Source organism: Vulpes lagopus, chromosome 24 (genome assembly GCF_018345385.1).
Source record: "Vulpes lagopus strain Blue_001 chromosome 24, ASM1834538v1, whole genome shotgun sequence".
In the NCBI taxonomy this organism is placed as follows: Eukaryota; Metazoa; Chordata; class Mammalia; order Carnivora; family Canidae; genus Vulpes; species Vulpes lagopus.
This window is the reverse complement of record NC_054847.1, coordinates 36,565,457-36,586,334: the sequence shown is the minus strand read 5'-3', so window position 1 is coordinate 36,586,334 and position 20,878 is coordinate 36,565,457. Positions and strand designations below refer to the sequence as shown.

The following is a 20,878-nucleotide window of genomic DNA, read 5'->3' as shown; positions in this document are numbered from 1 at the left end:
GGCTTTTCTCACAATCTAGCTGGGCCAAAAGATGGATAGCAGACTATAGGGACCCAGAGGAAGCTTAAAAAATATAAAATGCTTTACAAATTTGGACGCCATCCTTGTGCCACAAACCTAATATTTTTCTGTTTTTCTTGAGATTACTGACAAATTTTGTTTCTCTGTGTTATTAGAACATCATTATATAATTCTTCCAGGACTCATGAGAATTATGTGGGGACCAGTTGTTGCTTTGTACATGTTACAGGTGAGTAAAACTGGGTATGGAGAGGGTACATAGGATGTTTTAATATTTATGGCATTTTGTTGTTTCATTCTTGCTTAATTTTTACAACTCTGCTTTAGGCTTCTGCTGAGGTCTAGAAGAACATCTTATATTTCTTTACTTCCCACAGCACCCAAAGCCATGCCTCCTATTCTGGAAGCCTTCTCTCCCAAATTTCACACCTAAGCAATCATCAAGCCCTATGAGGAAGTAATTATCATTCTTTACAAGTGAAGGGATTGAGGATTGGCGAGTTAAATAACTGGCCAAGATGAAACAGCTATAAGCCACAACCCCAAAACCAACCCATGTTTTTCCATTGCCCTTAAAAAGTCAATCGGAGAAGAACAAACATTATATGGTCTCATTCATTTGGGTAATATAAAAAATAGTGAAAGGGAATAAAGGGGAAAGGAGAGAAAATGAGTGGGAAATATCAGAGAGGGAGACAGAACATGAGAGACTCCTAACTCTGGGAAATGAACTAGGGGTGGTAGAAAGGGAGGTGGGCGGAGGGTGGGGGTGACTGGGTGATGGGCACTGAGGGGCCCACTTGATGGGATGAGCACTGGGTGTTATTCTATATGTTAGCAAATTGAACACCTATAAAAAATAAATTTATTTAAAAAAAAAGATAAAAATCTAACCACATTAGCAAACCATTCAGGATCTGTACCACTTTTCCAGTCCCCTACCAGACTCGCATTGGCCCCACACTCTTCAGTCACATCAGATCATATCCCCTTCCCCATTCCTTGCTTATCAAATATTTTGTTAAAGTATGCATTTCTGGGATGCCTGGGTGGCACTATGGTTGGGTGTCTGCCTTCAGCTCAGGGTGTGATCCCTGGACTGGGGATGGAGTCCTGCATGGGCTCCCCCCAGGGAGCCTGCTTCTCCCTCTGCCTGTTTCTTTACTTCTCTTTCTGTGTCTCTCATGAATAAATAAATAAAATCTTTAAAAATTAAAAGAAAATAAAATAAAGTATGCATTTCTGCATTGATTCAAACATCAGATCAATCTAGACCTAAGGCAGTAGCAAATCTCTTGAATGTTTTTTAAGGGTGATTATAACTCTTGTGCCAAAAAGCTGGTTATTTGGAAAGTAATAATGGATAGAATACCATTCTTTACTTCTTTTTTAAAAAACAGAGTTCAAAAAAATAACCATGGCACTGGTGATTTAGACAGCATATAAGCTGGCAACAGTATTCAGAAAACTTCCCTCTGCAACCTCCTTTTCAGCACTTCTCCTGCCACCACTTCTTTAGGTTCTTTTATGAGAGAGAGACTATCACCCCTTCATATCTTCACAGAGTCCACGTTAACATGCAAAATGGAGGGGAAAAAAAGGAACTTACTCTAAATTGATGAGGGCAATTGATTTTTGAATTTGAAATTACACTACAAGCCCATTGAAGCCAGACTTCAAACTTTTTGTAGCTTTCCCAGAACCTAGTGCAATACATGTACTCAAATTACATCCACCAGTACGGTATTATTGAATATTCTAATAGATCAGAAACATTAACATAAATGGCTATTATTAAGAACACATCTATTACTAATTTAAATTTCACATACCTTAGACAAGTTGTCCTTAATCTTGTCTATTACAGATTTCCCCAAGAAGTTTAATTATTATGCAACTTTCAATATTCATTTTATAGTGTAAATGCTTTAAACGATATTTAATGTTTATTAACTCAGAAACTCTTGAGGAAGACCACAGAATTTCTCTTGTTGTATATAAAATGATATCATACTTGAAAAGTCTATTAGTTCATGCAGGTTCACATTCAAAGCGAGTTCAAGTACAAAAAAGGACCATTGACTTGAAAGGCAAAACAAAAGTCTGATAAAATGCATGATTAAAGCTTCTAAGTACAACTTGGGATTTCTTGTGGGATTTTTATCTTATGAAGAATTTACACTATGGTAAAATTCTTAAAGCTAATGAAACCTATTTGAATAACACTGCTAATGAAGCTCTTTGCATCTTTTACTTAAAAAAAGTAATAAATTATATTTTCCATATAAATTCAGCCCTGCAAGTTGAGCTCAACTCTATAACAGAATAGCCAAATACTGTATCAAAGATTTTATTATATCAGGGGGATCCCTGGGTGGCTCAGGGTTTAGCCCCTGCCTCCAGCCCAGGGTATGATCCTGGAGTCCCAGGATCGAGTCCCGCATTGGGCTCCCTGTATGGAGCCTGCTTCTCCCTCTGCCTGTGTCTCTGCCTCTCTCTGTGTGTCTCTCATGAATAAATAAATAAAATCTTAAAAAAAAGAAGATTTTTTTTATATCAACATTCATTTTAAAGCCTGAGTAGAATAGTTAAAACAGTATTATGATCATTTCCTGAATTAAATCATACCTTCTATAATAGTTATAGATCATATCAGGTCTGTGCAAGATCTTTAAAATGTATACCCAGTTACCAAGAGAATTTTTTAAAAGAAGACCCAAGATATAAACAGAACTCTACCTAGTTTTTTTAAATTAATATTTCTTGTAATTTACACATTGAACATGTAATCTGCAATGAAATTTTTGGAAATAGAGTGATGCGTTTAGAATAAAAATGTGAGTCTAACAGCAACAAAGCCAGCATCCATAAAGAAAAATACTTGACGCCTTATAGAAAATGTAAAATAAAAATGAAAAACAGAACATCAAAATGCATACAGACAGAGCCTACACAGCATAGTTACTATTCTTCCTACATTAAGAGTTCCTGTAAATCAATAAAATAAAGATGAATATTTTAATAAATGTATAAAGGTCAAAAAGATTGATGGCTAACTCACAAACTATTACATGCAAATGTCCAGTAAAACCATGAAAAAGAAACCCAAATTTAATAAGGATGCAAATTAGAACAAAGAGACTCCATTTTATAAAATTGTTAGGCAGGCAAATATTGGTAGGAATATATTCTTTTTTAAATTCAATTATAAAAGAGAGAGAAAGAGAGAGCGCAAGCATAGTGGAGAGGCTGAGAGAGAGCGAGAGAGAGAGAGGCAGAGGGAGCCACAGGCTCCCCACTGAGCAGGGAGCCCAAGGCAGGGCTGGATCCCAAGACTCTGGGATCATGACCTGAGCCGAAGGCAGACGTGTGAGCCACCCGAGGAATCTGAGAGAAATGTATTCTTTTGGAGATAGGCAATTCTTGCACTGCTGGTGTGAGTATGAACACTTCTGTGATACTTTTCCTTAGCATATAAGCAAATAAATAGCAAAGATACAGAATAATCATTTCAGTGCTATTGTGTGTGTGTGTGTGTGTATGTGTGTGTGTTTGTGTTTAGCAGAACTTGGAAACAGGGCAATGCTCAACAATAAAGAACTGGAGAACATACATATGCGCACGGGAACGCACAGAAGATGCTACGAATCAGTGTGTACATATATGTATGCATGTACCTATATTTCTTCACTGTTTATTCTCAGAAATCATAATTTATATATAATTGGCTTAGATATCAATGAAGCATCATGAGTCCAAATATTATGAATTAATTTGATATGAAGTTTGACCTCATATATTTGCGATTAGAAGTTTACTTATGATCGCTAAAAATTCCAGGTAATTCTATAACTGCATTTGCCTTATGATCAGTACTATACATTACAACATGATTTCTGTATAGCTAATCTGTGTTGCTGTACTTTGATATAACAAATGTAAAAGTTCTTTGTTTCACTAGCAACTTCCATATAAAATGACTATACTAAATTGCTGCCATTTTATTTTATTTTATTTTTTGGCTGCCATTTTATTTATTTATTTATTTATTTATTTATTTATTTACTTATTTTTTGCTGCCATTTTAAAGACAAGCTATTTTAGTTAGAATAATGCTACCTCTAAAACCAAAAAAAAAAAATAAAAAAATAAAAAAAATAAAGTCCTTTGCCTATTCTTAGCTTAATATTTATGGTTTGATTAAAGAACAAACAACTCCATTGTCTCATCCATTACATATATTATTGCCCTATCTGAAGATTAAAGCATTTTCTGTATAAACTTTAAAGCCAAAAAGTAAAATGGATAGCATAGTAATATTATGGTAGAGGTTAGCAGATATAATCAGCGTACCATACCTCTTCATTTCTGTAGAATAACTTTTAAAGAGACTATGATTTTTCCTGTACTCTTTACAAGGTAAAAAAATAAAAATAAAAAAAAATTCCAGAAGGAAAAATCCTAAGACCGGGAAACATTTTTTGTTGTACTTGCTGTTATAGGAAAAAGCAATTCAAATAGTAAAGCACCTTCTCCAAATTACATGATTCAAATGAAACTGACTGAAAAAAAAAATATCTGGAGTAAAAGATAAATGATGTGTTTGAGTACCTCCCACATACAACAATTATGAACTTGCAATGATACACAGTGACCCTGTCTTTCTGAATAATATGTACCATCCAAGCCCCTTAAAATTTTAAAATTAGATTCTTTCTATGCAAGTTTTCCTTAGATGTATTTGATTATAATGGTTCACCTTCAACATAGCATATACAGTATTTCCATATTAAGAAAACAATCTCACCAAGATATTTGAACTTAGTGTCAGGAACCCTATCTGTCATCTCAAATGATACCTGACTTTTCCATTCAAGTGTATACCGTTTATGCAATTTCTCTCATTTATTCCTTCATTTATTTTCCCCAGATAAAATATTTGGGAGTCTCTCATTTGTTATTTAATTCATTGGCTGTTTAACACATTTGTTAAATAATAATTTTTCATAGGTTTCAGTTGTATCACTGGAATAATTAGCCTTAAGAGTGATGTGTCTGGATTTTAGTCAATGAGCAAGTATTCAAACACTGCATTTAACCCCTACACAATGAATCAAAGAAGAGCAAGGACATGTATGGAATATTGGGAGTTTGCAACTTCATACTAATAAACACAGGAAGCAATTCAGGGATAAGCATTTAGAGTGTCATGGTGATGTATTTTGGAAAAAGGACAGTGTAAATTAATCTCATGCCATTGACTTACCCAAGACCGTGAGCTCTGCAGAGGCACTAATATTCTCATTTTTATATGTAACAACACAGGTGTAAGTTCCACTATCATCATCCGTCACATTGGAGATAAGCAAGTTGCTTCCACCCAATAAGGAATACTTTCTGGACCTGTGAGGCACAGACATAAAGTTAGAGAGTAGATAAATGTACAAATACATATGTATATACCAGGCAGGGTACTTAGAGGTTCAAATAAACTCTACAAAAGATCAAATGATAGCATTAGAATTAGAAACTATTTTATGAGGCCTTGATAACACAACATTTATTGATCAAAAATTCATTTGAGGTAAACCACTCCCACTGGAAGATTATGGGCAGTGATCAAAGAAATTAAATAGATTGAAACCAAGCTTAATACTGAAAAGAAATTTACAGATAATCTGGTGCAATTCTCTCATTTTGGATTTGAGGACCATGAGGTCCAGAGAAGTGATTCCCCACAGTGAGAGTCGATGTCTTGCATCCTGACATCTGATCTAGTGACCTTTGTACAAAGTCACATTTCATACTATACCGACAACGTCTGGTTGCATTCAGAGAACACGTTTTGGCATTCTAGTGTTGCAACCAGCTTTCTCACGTGCTTCAGTATTCTCAGAAGTACTGTGACACTACACCATAGAGTGTTCTTATATAAATACATATGAGAAATGAAATTTAAAGATTTAAGTTATTGTCTGTGAACCTAACTCGTAATAGAAAATAAACGTGTTGAAAGGGAGACCTCCAAATCAATGAAATTAATTTCTTAAGTGAAATCCATTTAATCAGAATGTTTCAGACTAAGTGTTCCATTCTATTAAGGGTTTACTTTCTAACTATGTCTTAAAACAAACGCCTAATAATTCAAAGCTAGCCATGCTCTCCTTTTGTCCTATCTCAAATATTTGTCACATCTGGAATGTGAAAGATATAATTGGGACTGAAAAAAAATTGCACAGACCCTATAATGACAAGGTATATATTTCAATTCAGAAAATTTTAATTTCTTAATAAATATTTCACTGTCTATACCACTTCCTTAGGATGAGATCCTCCAATGTATTTTTGATGAATATTTTTTGGACAGGGCTTTTTCAACAGCAACACTGGCTTTCTCAATTTCTTTTCCGAATTGGTCTCATAGATTTTGAGTCTGTTTCCCATCTCTTAATCCCATTGGGTAAATGTCTTTCATATATTGCATAATGTCAAAGAATGTAGGGGGAAATCAATTATCATCAAAAACTCTAGTATTACTAGATATCCATATCAAATTAGAGAAAGAGAAACAGTGACATATACTTCACAAAAGTCTTCAATTTGTGATACCTGAGTTGGATGACTTCCTCTCCTCGTAACCAGGTAAAACTCGGGGGAGGATAGCCAGAAACACAACACTCCAGGATGGCATCTTTTCCTTCAATGGCTACTACATTGGATGGTCTTTGCAGAAAATATAGCTGCCTATGCAGTCCTGGGTCTGTAAAAAGAAAACACAGTATCACATCTTTTATGAAAATATAAATGGTGTAGGTTGAACCATTTTTTTCCCTAGTAAGACACTCTGATAGAGAGGAGGTAAGGAAAGAAAATGGAGAGTTACCAGTGAAACTTATAAACTAGACTCTTAAAAGGTTTCTCCATCCTAAGTTTCTAGGATTATGATAAAATATTCTTAACTGTTGTTGACATCATGATACAAAGCAACAGATGGAAGTTTGGGGTTATAAGTCATTCATTTTGGCTGCAGGACTTGTTGACTTCTCATTAAAGAACAAGAAAATATTATCAGTAATTTTTCTAAACATTATCACCAGTAACTTTTTAACATTTTTAATTTGTCTTCCACTACTACCTATTTCACTTCCTTCTGCTTTGTCTATTGCTTCTGTGGCTGTTAGAATTGTGTTAAAAAACATATAAGCTTTGAGAAGTTAGGCTGTAGAAGGTACTGAAAAAAAAATATCTGTTGTCTTCAAAATTGAACTTACATTAAATTTTGTTTTGTATAACAGTAAGTTTGGCTGTTTCTAAGCCTTCTCTTTATTTTTAATTTCTATTTTTTAAGATTATTTATTTATTTATTCATGAGAGACAGAGAAAGAGAGAGGCAGAGACATAGACAGAAGGAAAGGCAGGCTCCCCGCTGGGAGCCCAATGTAGGACTCGATCCTGGGTCTCCAGTATCACGCCCTGAGTCAAAGGCAGACCCTCAACCTCTGAGCCACCCAGGCATCCCCTATTTTTAATTTCTAACAACATTCCAAAGAGTTTGTCCCTAGAGTTGAGTCTCTGTGTAAATGAAGAGCTCTTGTATCCTCCTACCTCACCCTATGCATTTTCTAGTTCTGTATAACCAACATTATTCATTTTACTTATTTGTTTATTATTTGTTTACTTATTTATTTACTACAGAGAGAAAGAGAGAGTGAGTGAACAGACCGGGGGGGGGGGGGGGGGGGGGGAGGAGGAGGAGGAAGAGAAAATCCCAAGCAGACTCCAAGCTCAGTCCAGAGCTCAATGCAGGGCTCCATCTCATGACTCTGAGATCATGACCTGAGCCAAAATCAAGAGTTGGACACTTACCCAACTGAGCCATTCAGGCCCCAACATTATTCATTTTTACTATCAGGCTAGTAAAACAGTGTCTTTCAACCTAAAGACTCATTAGAACTCATTTGTTGCAAAGTTGCTAAAACATTATTAGGTGGAATAGCAAAAAATTTTACAAAATCCTGGTTCAACACAGCCAAGAGAAAACTCTGTGTGAATTAAGAGCTTCTCTTCCACCTTCCACATGTATTCCACTCCGAAAGCTGGGACACCACTACAGTAGTCTATGGTTAAGTGAGCTTGGAGGAAGTTCTCCCAGCCATGGTGATATCCTCTGACCTGCCTGTTGACTAAACTTCCATCATTCAAAGTTCATTTAAGGTAAAATGTGATAGTTCCACATCCCTATTAAAATCCACATCCCTTTATGGAGGTTTAATTTAGGCTTTTTTGAACTTAACGCATTAAATGGAATTAACATGTAACCTGGCATTTTTTAAACTCAAAGTACCACCTTAAAGTAGAGAAAATGAGGCCATGGAATCTTAAAAATTAGGATTGGTGTGGATGGTGAATTGCTAAGGGATATTAGGTCCAATTGTGTCAGAGAGTGAGCCATAGAGGAACAGAGAGGAGGTGAGGTAGGAGGAGATCTGGGACACATTTTAACACTGTTGTTAGTCCTCCTTGGCCTGACCCAACTCCACAGCTTGAACACAAATTAATAAAATAATAAATAAATAAATAAATAAATAAATAAATAAATAAATAAAATAATACCAATTCTCCAGTTAACGGTTGGAGTGGTAATTGTCCTTTAAGTACTCTGTGTGCAGAAAGACAAATTCACACTTTCTCAGTCTTTTCACATCTGTTTCTGGTTGTTACAGTAACAAAAATAAACACTGTTCACAATGAAAATATTGAAAGAGTTTTTGAAATGTGTTAATCCTTATTAAACCAATATTGTAGAAAAAATGTCTCAAAACTTTTAAAAAAACTGCTGATGGTGTGTGTCATTTCCTTTTGTGAAAGTGGCTTTTCAAATCAAATGAGAATATTTTGAAGGATCATGATGCTTAACAATAAATTTCCTGAAATGGACAGTTCCTCAAATGTACATTTATAAATAGCTATCTTCACAATGGAGTCTTATCTATTTAATTTTTTTATTATTATTTATTTATGTAGTCATACAGAGAGAGGGGGGGGAGGGGGGCAGAGACATAGGCAGAGGGAGAAGCAGGCTCCATGCACCGGGAGCCCGACGTGGGATTCGATCCCGGGTCTCCAGGATCGCGCCCTGAGCCAAAGGCAGGCGCCAAACCGCTGCACCACCCAGGTATCCCGAGTCTTATCTATTTAAATGCTCTATTTCCCCCACATGTTCCTCGTCAGAAATGTTTCAACTGCATATATTATATAATACTATATACTATACTATTTTACACACGCACACACAGAGATACACACTATATTATAATAACTTCCTCAGTATCAAGATCTACAAATTTTACCTTATGACCTAAAGAAGATTCACCTTTGGCCTCTGTGCAATACCACTTATTTATCCATAAAAGAGCCAATAATTCAACTCAACTATATTTTCTTTTATTAGGAAACTAAAGCACTTAACACAATTTTTTTGTTTTGTTTTTTTTTTAATTTACTAAAAATTGAATAGTAGAGATTTTCCATATACCAGTTCCTCATTCTCTTGACATTATTTCTCCTATGACTAACAATTTACATGAGGGTCATACATTTGTTATAATTAATTAAGTGATATTGACACATTATTATAAGTTAAAGTCAATAGTATACATTAGGATCACTCTTTGTGTTGTACAGTTGCATGGGTTTTAAAAAATACATAACATCATGTCTTCAGCATTACAGTATCACATAGTTGGACCAAGCTTAAAATCCCCTAACATTTACCTATTCATCACTTCCCCATCAAGCCTAACTCAAATCCTAGGAAATTAATGGTTTCTCTACTATTTCTATAGTTGTACCTTTTCCTATAGTTGAATATACAGGATATTCCTATAGGCTATCCTATAGTTGGAATTATAGAGTATATAGTCTTCTCACATTGATTTATTTAACTTAGTAAGATGCATTTAGGGTCCTCTGTGTCTTTGGGGGGTTCAATTGTCCATTTGCTCTTCTTGCTGGATAGTATTCCATTATATAGATACACTGCAGTTTGTTTATCCATTCTCCTATTATGGGATACCTTGATTGCTTGGTAATTATGAACAAATTTGCTATAAACAAATGTCTACGTGTAGATTTTTGTCTGGTCATAAATTTCCAACTCAACTGGGTAAATACCTTGAAAACTGATTGCTATATTGTATAGTAAAACTATGTTTACCTTTGTAAGAAACTCCCAAACTATCTTTCAAAGTGTCTCTTTGTAATTTTGTATTCCCACTAGCAATGGATGTCCTGTTGCTACTTATCCTCATAAGCATTTGGTATGACCGTTTTTTTGGATTTTAGCCATTTCAATAGGTATCTAGGGTTATAATTGCTCTCACTGCAATCCCATGATGAAATATAATATTTAGCATATTTCATAGTCTTGGTTTCCACCATTTAGGTCCTTTTTAATAGGGTGTCTATTCAGATATTTGCTTATTTTTTCAATTGATTTATTTATTTTCTTATCATTGAGTTTCCAATGCTTGTATATTTTCAATACAAGTTCTTTATCAGATGTGTGTTTTGCAAATACTTTTTGTCTGTGGCTCGTTTCTACTTTCTTTTAACATTGTCTTTGCAGAGCAGAAATTAATAATGTCACAATTTACCAATTTTTCCTTTCATGAAGGAAAAATTGTTTGTGGTCTAAAAATTCATTGTCAAACCTAGTATCACCTAGATTTGCTCCTCTGTTATCTTCCAGAAGTTTTTATAGTTTTATGTTTTACATTTAAGTCTGTGATCCATTTTGAGTTATTATTATTATTATTTTTTACAAAAGGGTATAAGGTCTGCTTCTCAAGGTGTTTGGTTGTTTTGTTTAATTTTCTTTCACTTTGGTTTTTGGTATATGAAATATCCAATTGTTCCAGCACTATTTGTTGAAAAGATTATCTTTTCTCCACTGGCTTGATTTTATTCCTTTGTGGCAGATCACTTGACTTTGTTTGTGTGGGTCTATTTCAGGGTACCCTATTTTGTTCCATTGATCTGTTTGCCTATTATTTTGCCAATATCACCATCTTGACTATTGTAGCTTTATAATGAGTCCTGAGGTCAGCCAGTGTACATCTCCAACTTTCTTTTTCAGTATTGTCCTCACTATTTTAGGTCTCCTGCCTTTCTATAAAAGCTTTTAAATCAATTTATTAAGATACACAAAAGAACTTTAACTTACTGGGATTTTGTCTTTATTTTAAGATATCAGTAGTTCAGGCATCACTGGGCTCATATTGCCACAGAATAACCATGTGCTATTACTTTTTCAGACAGAGGATAGATATTCCAGATGACTTCAATCTGCCTGGCCCATTTCAGTTATGTTTATTATCTTTGTAGCTTCATTGTGGGCATTAGTATTTGTGACCCAATGAGAGGTATAAAAATGTCAGCTATTGCCAGATAAATTTGGTCTTATTTCTCCAAAGATAATTCTCTATAAATATATACCCTAATAAATTCTAAGATTATGCAGATTCCCAAAAAAGCTCATAGAAATTTTCTTTAATAGTACATAGTTCATATGTTCTACAACGTTATGATGGATTTAATATGATCACAAATTGTTTTGAGTTGCTCTAATCCAGAATGAAGGGTCTAGTTCCCTATGATTTAAACCTGGCCTGGCCCGGTGTTGTGCTTTGACCAACAGATTATGGTAAGTGTCATACTGCATGAGCTCTGGAGCCAAGGCCTCAAGAGGTCTCATGGTTTCCGCCATGACTCTTTCTGAGACTAAGCATCTCAGTCTAGCTACTTAAAGAAGGAGCATGGAGGACAACTAAGCCCCCTCAAGCCAAAAGCCAGCACTAATTAACAGACTTGTGATTAAGGCCCTCTTGAACCTTCCACTTCAGCAAAACACGCACAAGGAAGCCAAAGTGAAACCAGGAGAGGAACTGCTGAGGTACACTGCAGGATTATAAGAGATAATAAATTATTTCAAGTACTAATTTTGGAGTGTTTTGTTATGTAGCAATAGATATTTGCCTTATTTTTCTTGCCTAAAATGTGCGTGTGTGTGTGTGTTTTTTAAAGAAGAGTCTCAAGAAAGTAGATTTATGTTTTAAAATAGAGAAGATGGAGATATAATTGCCAAGGTTATTTTTGTGTGACAGAATCATGAGTGGGTTTTATTCACATCTTTGGATTTTTCTCAATTTTCAAAGGTTTTTATAAGAATATATACCATTTTTAGAGAATAGTTATGTTAAATTCTAGTGTAAGGTGGATTATATTATACAAGGAACAAAATAAATTATAAAAGTTAATGATTAAAACACAGACATAGGGACACCTGGGTGGCTCAGCCATTGAGCGTCTGCCTTTGGCTCAGGGCGTGACCCCAGGGTCCTGGGATCAGTCCCACATGGGGCTCCCCACTTGGGGCCTGCTTCTCCCTCTGCCTGTGTCTCTGCTTCTCCGTCTGTGTCTCTCATGAATAAATAAATAAAATCTTAAAAATAAATAAATAAAACACAGACATATATTCAAGAGCAGATGAAAGTTTTCTCTCTAGGCTCTAAAATTGTATAGAAGGAAAAGCCCTGGAAAGAGTAAACTTGAAATTTTAGGTCATGACTTTTGTTGACTAAATTGATTTTAATGGGTCTATGATGGAATTAGGAAATATTCATAAAAATCATTTTGTTGTTGCTGTATGGGCACTGACTATTCCAATCCAAATGAAATTGTTCAAAAAAAAAAAAAAACAAAAAAAAACAAATGAAATTGTTCAATTAATAAAACATGGCAAATGTTTCCAGTTAATTAATGAGTATGATTTCATCACAGGAAATGGCATGAGAATACCAGTTTGTAATACTCTTATTTCATAAACTGGGTGATGGGTATACAAATGGTCATTTAATTTTTATTTTTTAAACTGCATATATGTTCCATATGCCTTTATATATGTGCTATATGTTTTAAAATAAAAATGAAAAGAAAATGCAAGGGTAGGCTCAAGAAAATATATTTGGCAATAGCTTTAAAATCACACCAGGAAAAATGGATTTTTTTCTGTCAATTTTTTTAATTAAAGACTAAAGAAAGGCAGCCCGGGTGGCTCAGCGGATTAGTGCCACTTTTGGCCCAGGGCATGCTCCTGGAGACCGGGGATCGAGTCCCACATCGGGGTCCTTGCATGGAGTCTGCTTCTCCCTCTGCCTGTGTCTCTACACCTCCCCTCCTCTGTCTCTCATGAATAAATAAATAAAATCTTTTTAAAAAAAGACTGAAGAAAAGCAGATCTCTTTAATATGATGGTCAAGGAAGTGAATGCAAAAAATTATGCAATGACTTTTCTTAATTGGTTATTAGCAGTCTGATTTGCTTAGACTAAAACCTAGTTTAGCTTCTTCCTGTTGGGGAATGGGGAATATTGACATGATTCTCCATCTGACTTGATCTCATTGTCATCCTGGTGGTAAAAGAACTAATCCTCCTCAGAGAGCAAGAGGGTAGTAACTGGAGGGGAAAGAGTCATTACAGGCATACTGATCTCTGACACAGACAGATTGTTTTCTTCTTTTTTTTTTTTTTAAGATTTTATTTATTTATTCATGAGAGACACAGAGAGAGAGGCAGAGACACAGGCAGAGGGAGAAGCAGGCTCATGCAGGGAGCCCGATGTGGGACTGGATTCCAGGACCCCGGGTCAGGACCTGAGCTGAAGGCAAATGCTCAACCACTGAGCCACCCAGGTGCCTCTACAAAGATTGCATTTAAAGTGCAAAAACACCCTATGGCAATGTCCTGCCTTTGTTTATGCTTTCCTTTCTTCCTACTTGCCTGCCTGCCTTCCTTTCCTTCCTCCCTTTCTAACTTTTTAAATGGAAAATTTGGCCTATTTAGCTTGATCTTTTATCTGTGTTGGAGAGGACTGACTTACAATCATTCGGAGAATGGATAATGATGTAGACAGTGAATCTCACAACTGTTTGGTTTCAGGAACCACTGTACTCTTAAAAATTATTGAGGACCCCAAAGAACTTTTGTTTATATAGGTTACAGCTATAAATATTTACCATATTAAAAGTCAAAATTGAAAGACTTTTTAAAAAATCTATTGATTATTTATTCACAACTTACCATAATATATATATATATATTTAAAACTATATTTTTCAAAACAAAAATATTAGTAAGAAGAGGGGTAGTACTTCACTTCTTTGTACATTTTTTAAAAGATTTTATTTTCAAGCAATCTCTATACCCAGCGTGGGGCTCAAATTCACAACCCCAAGATCAAGAGTTGTATGTTCTACTGACTGAGCCAGGTAGGCACCTTAAGTTTTGTGAAAAATTTTTTAAAGATTTTTTATTTATTTATTCATGAGAGATAAAGAGAGACAGGCAGAGACACAGGCAAAGGGAGAAGCAGGTTCCCTGCAGGGATCCCGATGCGGGACTGGATCCCAGGACCCTGGATCACGCCCTGAGCCTGAAGCAGATGCTCAACCACTGAGCCATCCAGTTTTATAAAATTTTTAACAAATGATTTAATAGAGAATAACTAGACTGTTGTGTTACTTTCTGTATTAACTTTGTTCTGATATATTAATTTGGTTGAATTATGTGAAAATAATCTGTTGTTAGATATGTAGCTGGAAAAGGAAGGTGTATTTTAATAGCCTTTTCAAATAATTGTAGACTTTATCTTTTAACACCATGCCAATAAGTAGTTTCTTAAAAGTTAGTTGTAATGTAGAATCTGACCTCATATTGATGAAATTTCACACTGTGATATAAAAATCTGTTGGTCTTATCTTGCGTTTTGAATAGATCTGTTACCCATGTGTGATGCTGTCACAACAATCTGTGGTCATTTGGGATGGCACGGAGAATTAGACAGATCTTCCCAACGTTGACACATGTCATTATACAGTTATCAAAAAAATCCCATTTGTTAGTATCAGCATCAATCCCATCAGAAAGGCCTTTTCATTTTGTGATGCTGTCAAGTTCCTAGTGGCAGTTACAAGTTTTCCAAATTTCTAATTTTAACTTAAAAGCTTGAATTTCATCCTTGGCAGCAGATACTATTTTCCTTAAACTGACTGGCTCACTTTGTTCATTTTTGAGAAACGTCTAACTAGTAGTACCCAAGTCTGAATAGCTACAGTTTTTCTGTTGATTGCCCTTTCAAGTAAAAATGGTATTCCATATAAAAAAGTAGCTAATTCAGCTTGAAACTCAAATGATCATAAAAATTTAAAAAATAATGTATTTAGACAACTTTCCTAAGTGTTTTCTCTTTTGATATTCAGAATATTAAAAAAAATTATGAACTTAAGGATTAAGAATTAATAAAGTTAATAATTTTCATTGTTTCATGAAAGATATTCTTAGTCAACATGGTGAAACAATACCAAAAATATTGTATTATCATTAAAATAGGCTTGACTCCGCAGATCACATAAAAGCATCTTGAGAAACACTGAGTCCCTAGACCATACTTTGAGAAGTGATGTAGACAGTTTCAACAAATTAGCCTATATTCTGAGACATTCAAGAAGCCTATTTCCTTTCAAATGGGAATAGTTCTGCATCCTCGAAGTAGAAATTGATAAAGTAGGAGAGGTCTGGGGGGCTTAGTTGATTAAGTGTCTGACTCTTGGTCTCAGCTCAGGTCTTGATCTCAGGGTCATGAGTTCAAGCCCTGCTTTGACTCCATGCTGGGCACAGAGCCTACTTAAAAAAATGAAAAAAAAAAAAAAGGTAAATGTCATTCTTCCTCTTTATTCTTCTTATTGCTATTTTATTATTATTATTATTATTATTATTACTACTACTACTACTACTTTCATTTGTGAAGGGATTGAAAAACTTCAGTATTCCCAGTCACTGTCTTTCAGTAAGAGATTATTAAAAGTCAAGAAGCATCTTGGATCATATAACCTGACACATTTACCTACACTTCACGTTTAGAAATAAGAACTCAACTGTCTTCAGAGCCCACTAGCCAGAGTCATAGAGAAGGCACACTGGTGAAAGTAGAGAGAGTACTTTCCATTTTAGGGCATTTCAATAAAAATATTTCTATTAGATGTTACAGTGGCCAAATTACCTGAGTCTGTGACCCAGTTGGAAGCTAAAATTGACTTTGCATTCCCAGATTTCCCCAAATATGTCAAGGCCACATGATTTTGTGTGATTTGTGATTTACCTCATTATAGGTAATCAGACTCTACATATATTATCCAACATTGGATGGGTACATATTTTTTTTAAAGATTTTATTTATTTATTCATGAGAGAGAGAGAGAGAGAGAGAGGCAGAGACACAGGCAGAGGGAGAAGCAGGCTCCACGCAGGGAGCCCGATGTGGGACTCGATCCCGGGTCTCCAGGATCACACCCTGGGCCGAAGGCAGGCGCTAAACCACTGAGCCACCCGGGCTGCCCTGGATGGGTACATCTTATAGTGGAAAGTAACTCTCTTTATCATTATTTTAGGACGTTAGATGTGCCTGAACTAATCCCATGCATAGCAGAATGCATGCTCACCCTGTGATGACAATGACTTTCTTTTCATGGGGCCATTTTCCTGGGTAACACTAAACTTACATGGCTAAATCTAAAGAATAACTGAGGCAGGCAGAAATTTAATTATGAACTGTTGGCATCTGTGTCAGCAAGAAAAAAAATACCAGTTTTCACAGCTTAATAACTATATTCCTCAAAATAACCAATACTTGCTTTTAATTTTTATGCTTTCTGAATGCAAAATATTTTTTTTTCTTGTTGTATACTCTGGTTTTCTTTATTAAATGCCTGCCTCAATGGAATATCAAACACTTTTTTCCAATTGGAAATGAAAGGACACTGCAGGCTACAGTGGGATATTCTCTTTGATTTCTTCCCAGGCATAAGAGTTACAAATTAATTTAACTTCACAGAGTGAGTTCCCTGTCTGCATCCTCAATTTCAAGCTAACCAACTGTTCACCTGCTGGCTCCTTAGCCATCCCCCATCTAGTTCTGTTTCAGGAAATTCAGCAGGTACCTTGTTGTCTTCAAACACAAGCAGGTGTTTATGTGCTCTGAGTGAAAAATTCCATCAAACTCCTTCTAACTCTGTGTTTAGAGTGTCTTTTATTAAAAACCAGCCTAATCCAGACTGATCTTAGGAGTCAAAGTGTATTTAATAATAATAATAAAAAAAAAACCTCCATCTGGCTAAAAGCCAAGAAGCTTTGAACAGAGAAGAGAACCATTTCTCAGGAGCTAGTAGTCATCACTCCATGATTCTGTTACTTCCCTTCCTCATTTACACCAATTCAGTACTAAAAATGACATTCCCTCTCTGTAAATATTCCTACATCTGTTCATATTTCCTCTTTCTTTCCCCATGTACACACACATACTGCTATTTGTAGATAGAGTTTGGAAGAAGAAAGCGGAGTGTCTATTCTTATCATTGGCATATGGCTATAGCCCTTCTGTCTCACAGGCAAATTTTGAGTCTATCAGTTTCATTTTGTAGCAGGGTTGAAGGAAGTGGTTTTTCATTTATAGAATGATTTTTTTTTTTTTTTGGTAATGTCACAGCTGACAGTAGAGTCTCAGAAAACAAATGCTGTCACTATGATATGTCAAAGTTAGTTTAGAGAACCCAGAAATCTTCATAATTTATATAAATGCATACAGTAGCATTTAAATTTTTCTAGCAAATTATTTATTCTAACTGTTGTTTTTGTTAAAGAACGAAAAAAAAGGACTTGGGTTATTTTCTATTGGGCCAATGTTGAAAAAATAAAGGTAACGCCCATGGCTCATGACTAAATATGTCTTTTTTATGCTCTAGGAATAAACTGATACCAAGCAGGACCAGAGAAGGAAGCTGTACCAGTCTTTTCATTGATTTTTGTGACTTCTGCACTCATAGGTTATAGGCTTGGCTTCTACACACGCTCAGAGAAAGCCTCTTGTTTGTGAGTCGGGGCAGATTGCCAGACCCTTTAGACGCCTGCCCTGGGGCTGCTAAGTGTCATATTCCTAGTAAATGCAGAGCTGACTATATATCAGCCCTAAAAGACTCCTGGGAAAAGAAAGACTCTTTTTCAAGGAATCTCCATTCCTTCTTATAGAGGACAATCCCAAGTAGACTGTTTTTGCTTTTGACCTTATATGAAATAGCAACATATCAGGGGATGGGAGTTAAGAGGTCACATAAACAATATCTAATATCACTCAAGGTCAAGAATGAAAATAGAAAAACTGGTGGAACTGGTGAGAGAGTGATCCCTAGTGATATTAGAATGATAGGCATGGCAAGAAGAATGTAATAGATTCCCCAGTATTTCAAATACTTTTAACTTGGAATTCTGGACTAGATAGATGCCTCCAAAAAAGCACTGAAAGATGAAGATTTTTTTTTTAACAAATTCAAGAATCAAAGGGAAATTGTCTATGTATCCACTGCAAGTCAGCTTAGGCTTACTAATATATAAACTTTATTACACTTGAATGGGATTTCATCAAACCCATATGAAACACTGATTATCTCTACTATCTTACATTAGTTAAAAGACCTGACTTACAATAAGTAATTCTAATATAGCATGACTGTTCATTTGTTTCCATCCTCTGCCCACCCCTGATTCTCAAAGAGGGCAAGCTAAAGCTATCATGGTAGAGAGCTAGGGGTGGAATGCATCATGATATGGAAATTGGTCATTTCACTACATCAGTTGTATATAATAAAAGGCATCCTATTTCCTTTTGGTGTGTTTTTTATGACAATAAAAACCAGCTTAAAACCATTATTTTCTAAATTAATTTAAAAGAGGATAATCTCGTAGTTTATGAAATTGATTTTTGACACTTAATGATTGTGCCTTAGTATGGCTTATAGTTTCATGGGTTTTGTAGATTTATTTAGATTATTTAGAGAGAGAGTGAGAGAGAGAGAGAGAGTGGTGGGAGAGGCAGAGGGAGAAGGAGAGAAATCCTCAAGTAGACTCTGCATTGAGTATGGAGCTTGATCCCAGGATTACAAGATCATGACCTGGGCTGAAATCAAGAGTCAGCCGTTCAACTGACTAAGGCACCCAGGTACCACTCAATTTATTTATTTGTTTGTTTGTTTGTTTGAGAGAGAGAGAATATGGGGAGCATGGGGAGGAGGGACAGAGAGAGAGAGAGGCAGAAAGAGAATCTTAAGCAGTCTCTACCTCCAGCACAGAGCCCACTGGGGGCTCTATCTCATGACCCTGAGATCATGACCTGAGCCAAAAATCAAGAGTCAGACACTCAACCAACTGAACCACCCAGGTGCCCCTAGTTTTTAATAATTAGAGTTTGTCTAGCAAACTTGAGCTCTTAAACACTGTGAGTATGAAGGCAGAGTTGGAGGTGAATGTGGAAAGACATAATAAATCAGGGCCTTGGTAGTGAGAAAATTTGGAAAGGCTGTTCTAGGCCAACCTCTTCTCTTAACAGATAAAGAAACTAAGAGTTTTAGAAGAGTCAGTGAATTGCTGTAATTGCTAATAAAGATCAAGCACCAGAAGTCTTATTTATCTTCTAACTCTGGGGATCCCTGGGTGGCGCAGCGGTTTGGCGCCTGCCTTTGGCCCAGGGCGCGATCCTGGAGACCCGGGATCGAATCCCACGTCAGGCTCCCGGTGCATGGAGCCTGCTTCTCCCTCTGCCTCTATGTCTCTGCCTCTCTCTCTCTGTGACTATCATAAATAAAAAAAAAAAAAAAAAAAAATACAAGTAACTACCATTGAACAAATGAGTACTTAGATATCCAGATTCAAAATTAGTTAATTTAGTCTCAGATAAATAGTCTTGACATGAGAATCAAATTCTTTAAGACTGGAATTTCTAAATACCAAAGTAATTACAACAGTTGCTAAGGACTTAGCAATTCCAGACATTGAATTTGCTTCTTTTTTTTTTTTTTAATTTTTTTAATTTTATTTATTTATTTATGTAGTCACACACACAGAGAGAGAGAGAGGCAGAGACACAGGCAGAGGGAGAAGCAGGCCCCACGCACCGGGAGGCCGACGTGGGATTCGATCCCGGGTCTCCAGGATCATGCCCCGGGCCAAAGACAGGCGCCAAACTGCTGCGCCACCCAGGGATCCCTTGAATTTGCTTCTTAAGTTAAAACTTCACAACCACCTTAAGAAATATGTGACATTATTCTCTACATTTTGTAAAATAAATAAGGATTTAGATTAAGTAAATTGCCCTACATTGTACTACTGGTAAGTGGTAGGACTGAGATTTGTACTTAGTCTAGTGTCATATTCTGTGCTTTTAGCCAGTTATTATAATAATAGTTCAATTGATCAATATTAACTCAATATGAAACAGACTGTGGTAGTCCACATGCTGACTCCTTCATGCAATCTGAATTAAATCTGATATAATACTTAGGAAATGTGGACTTCACATCGTTCAAATATAATATATTCTTATATTTCATTCTTTTCTATGTACATGTAAGAGAGAAGAAGAAATCATTTTATCCAACTTAGATCCATGAATGGTTAATAGCATTCTATTTATAGCATGATGTAAGAACTAGTTTTATTTAAAACTAGCCTTAAAAAAGGCAAACTACGGGAAAATCCTTTCATGCAGTGAAAACATTAAGTGTGATACAAAAATATCAGTAATACATTAATCCAATTTGCTCTTCACTTTCTTATTTCTGTTTTTCTTTGTGTATGTTTATATCATGAAATATATTACTCAAAAACCTTCAAGGATTCCCAACCATCAATAAAGGGAATAGAATCACGTCTATGTTCCTAGGCATAAGACTCAAGGTTCTCCAAAAAAATAGGT

General features: G+C 35.6%; 1 protein-coding gene across 2 annotated transcripts in view; it reads right to left on the bottom strand.

The window, feature by feature from the left end:
* Positions 1–20,878, bottom strand: part of DCC (DCC netrin 1 receptor) — a 1,085,392-nt gene that overhangs the window by 559,993 nt on the left and 504,521 nt on the right. For both annotated transcript variants that reach the window (XM_041739305.1, XM_041739306.1), the window contains exons 4-5: positions 6,631–6,781; positions 5,288–5,424 (exon numbers count right to left, since the gene is read on the bottom strand). In XM_041739305.1, coding sequence (XP_041595239.1) covers positions 5,288–5,424; positions 6,631–6,781 — 288 coding nt within the window. The remainder of the gene's footprint in view (positions 1–5,287; positions 5,425–6,630; positions 6,782–20,878) is intronic.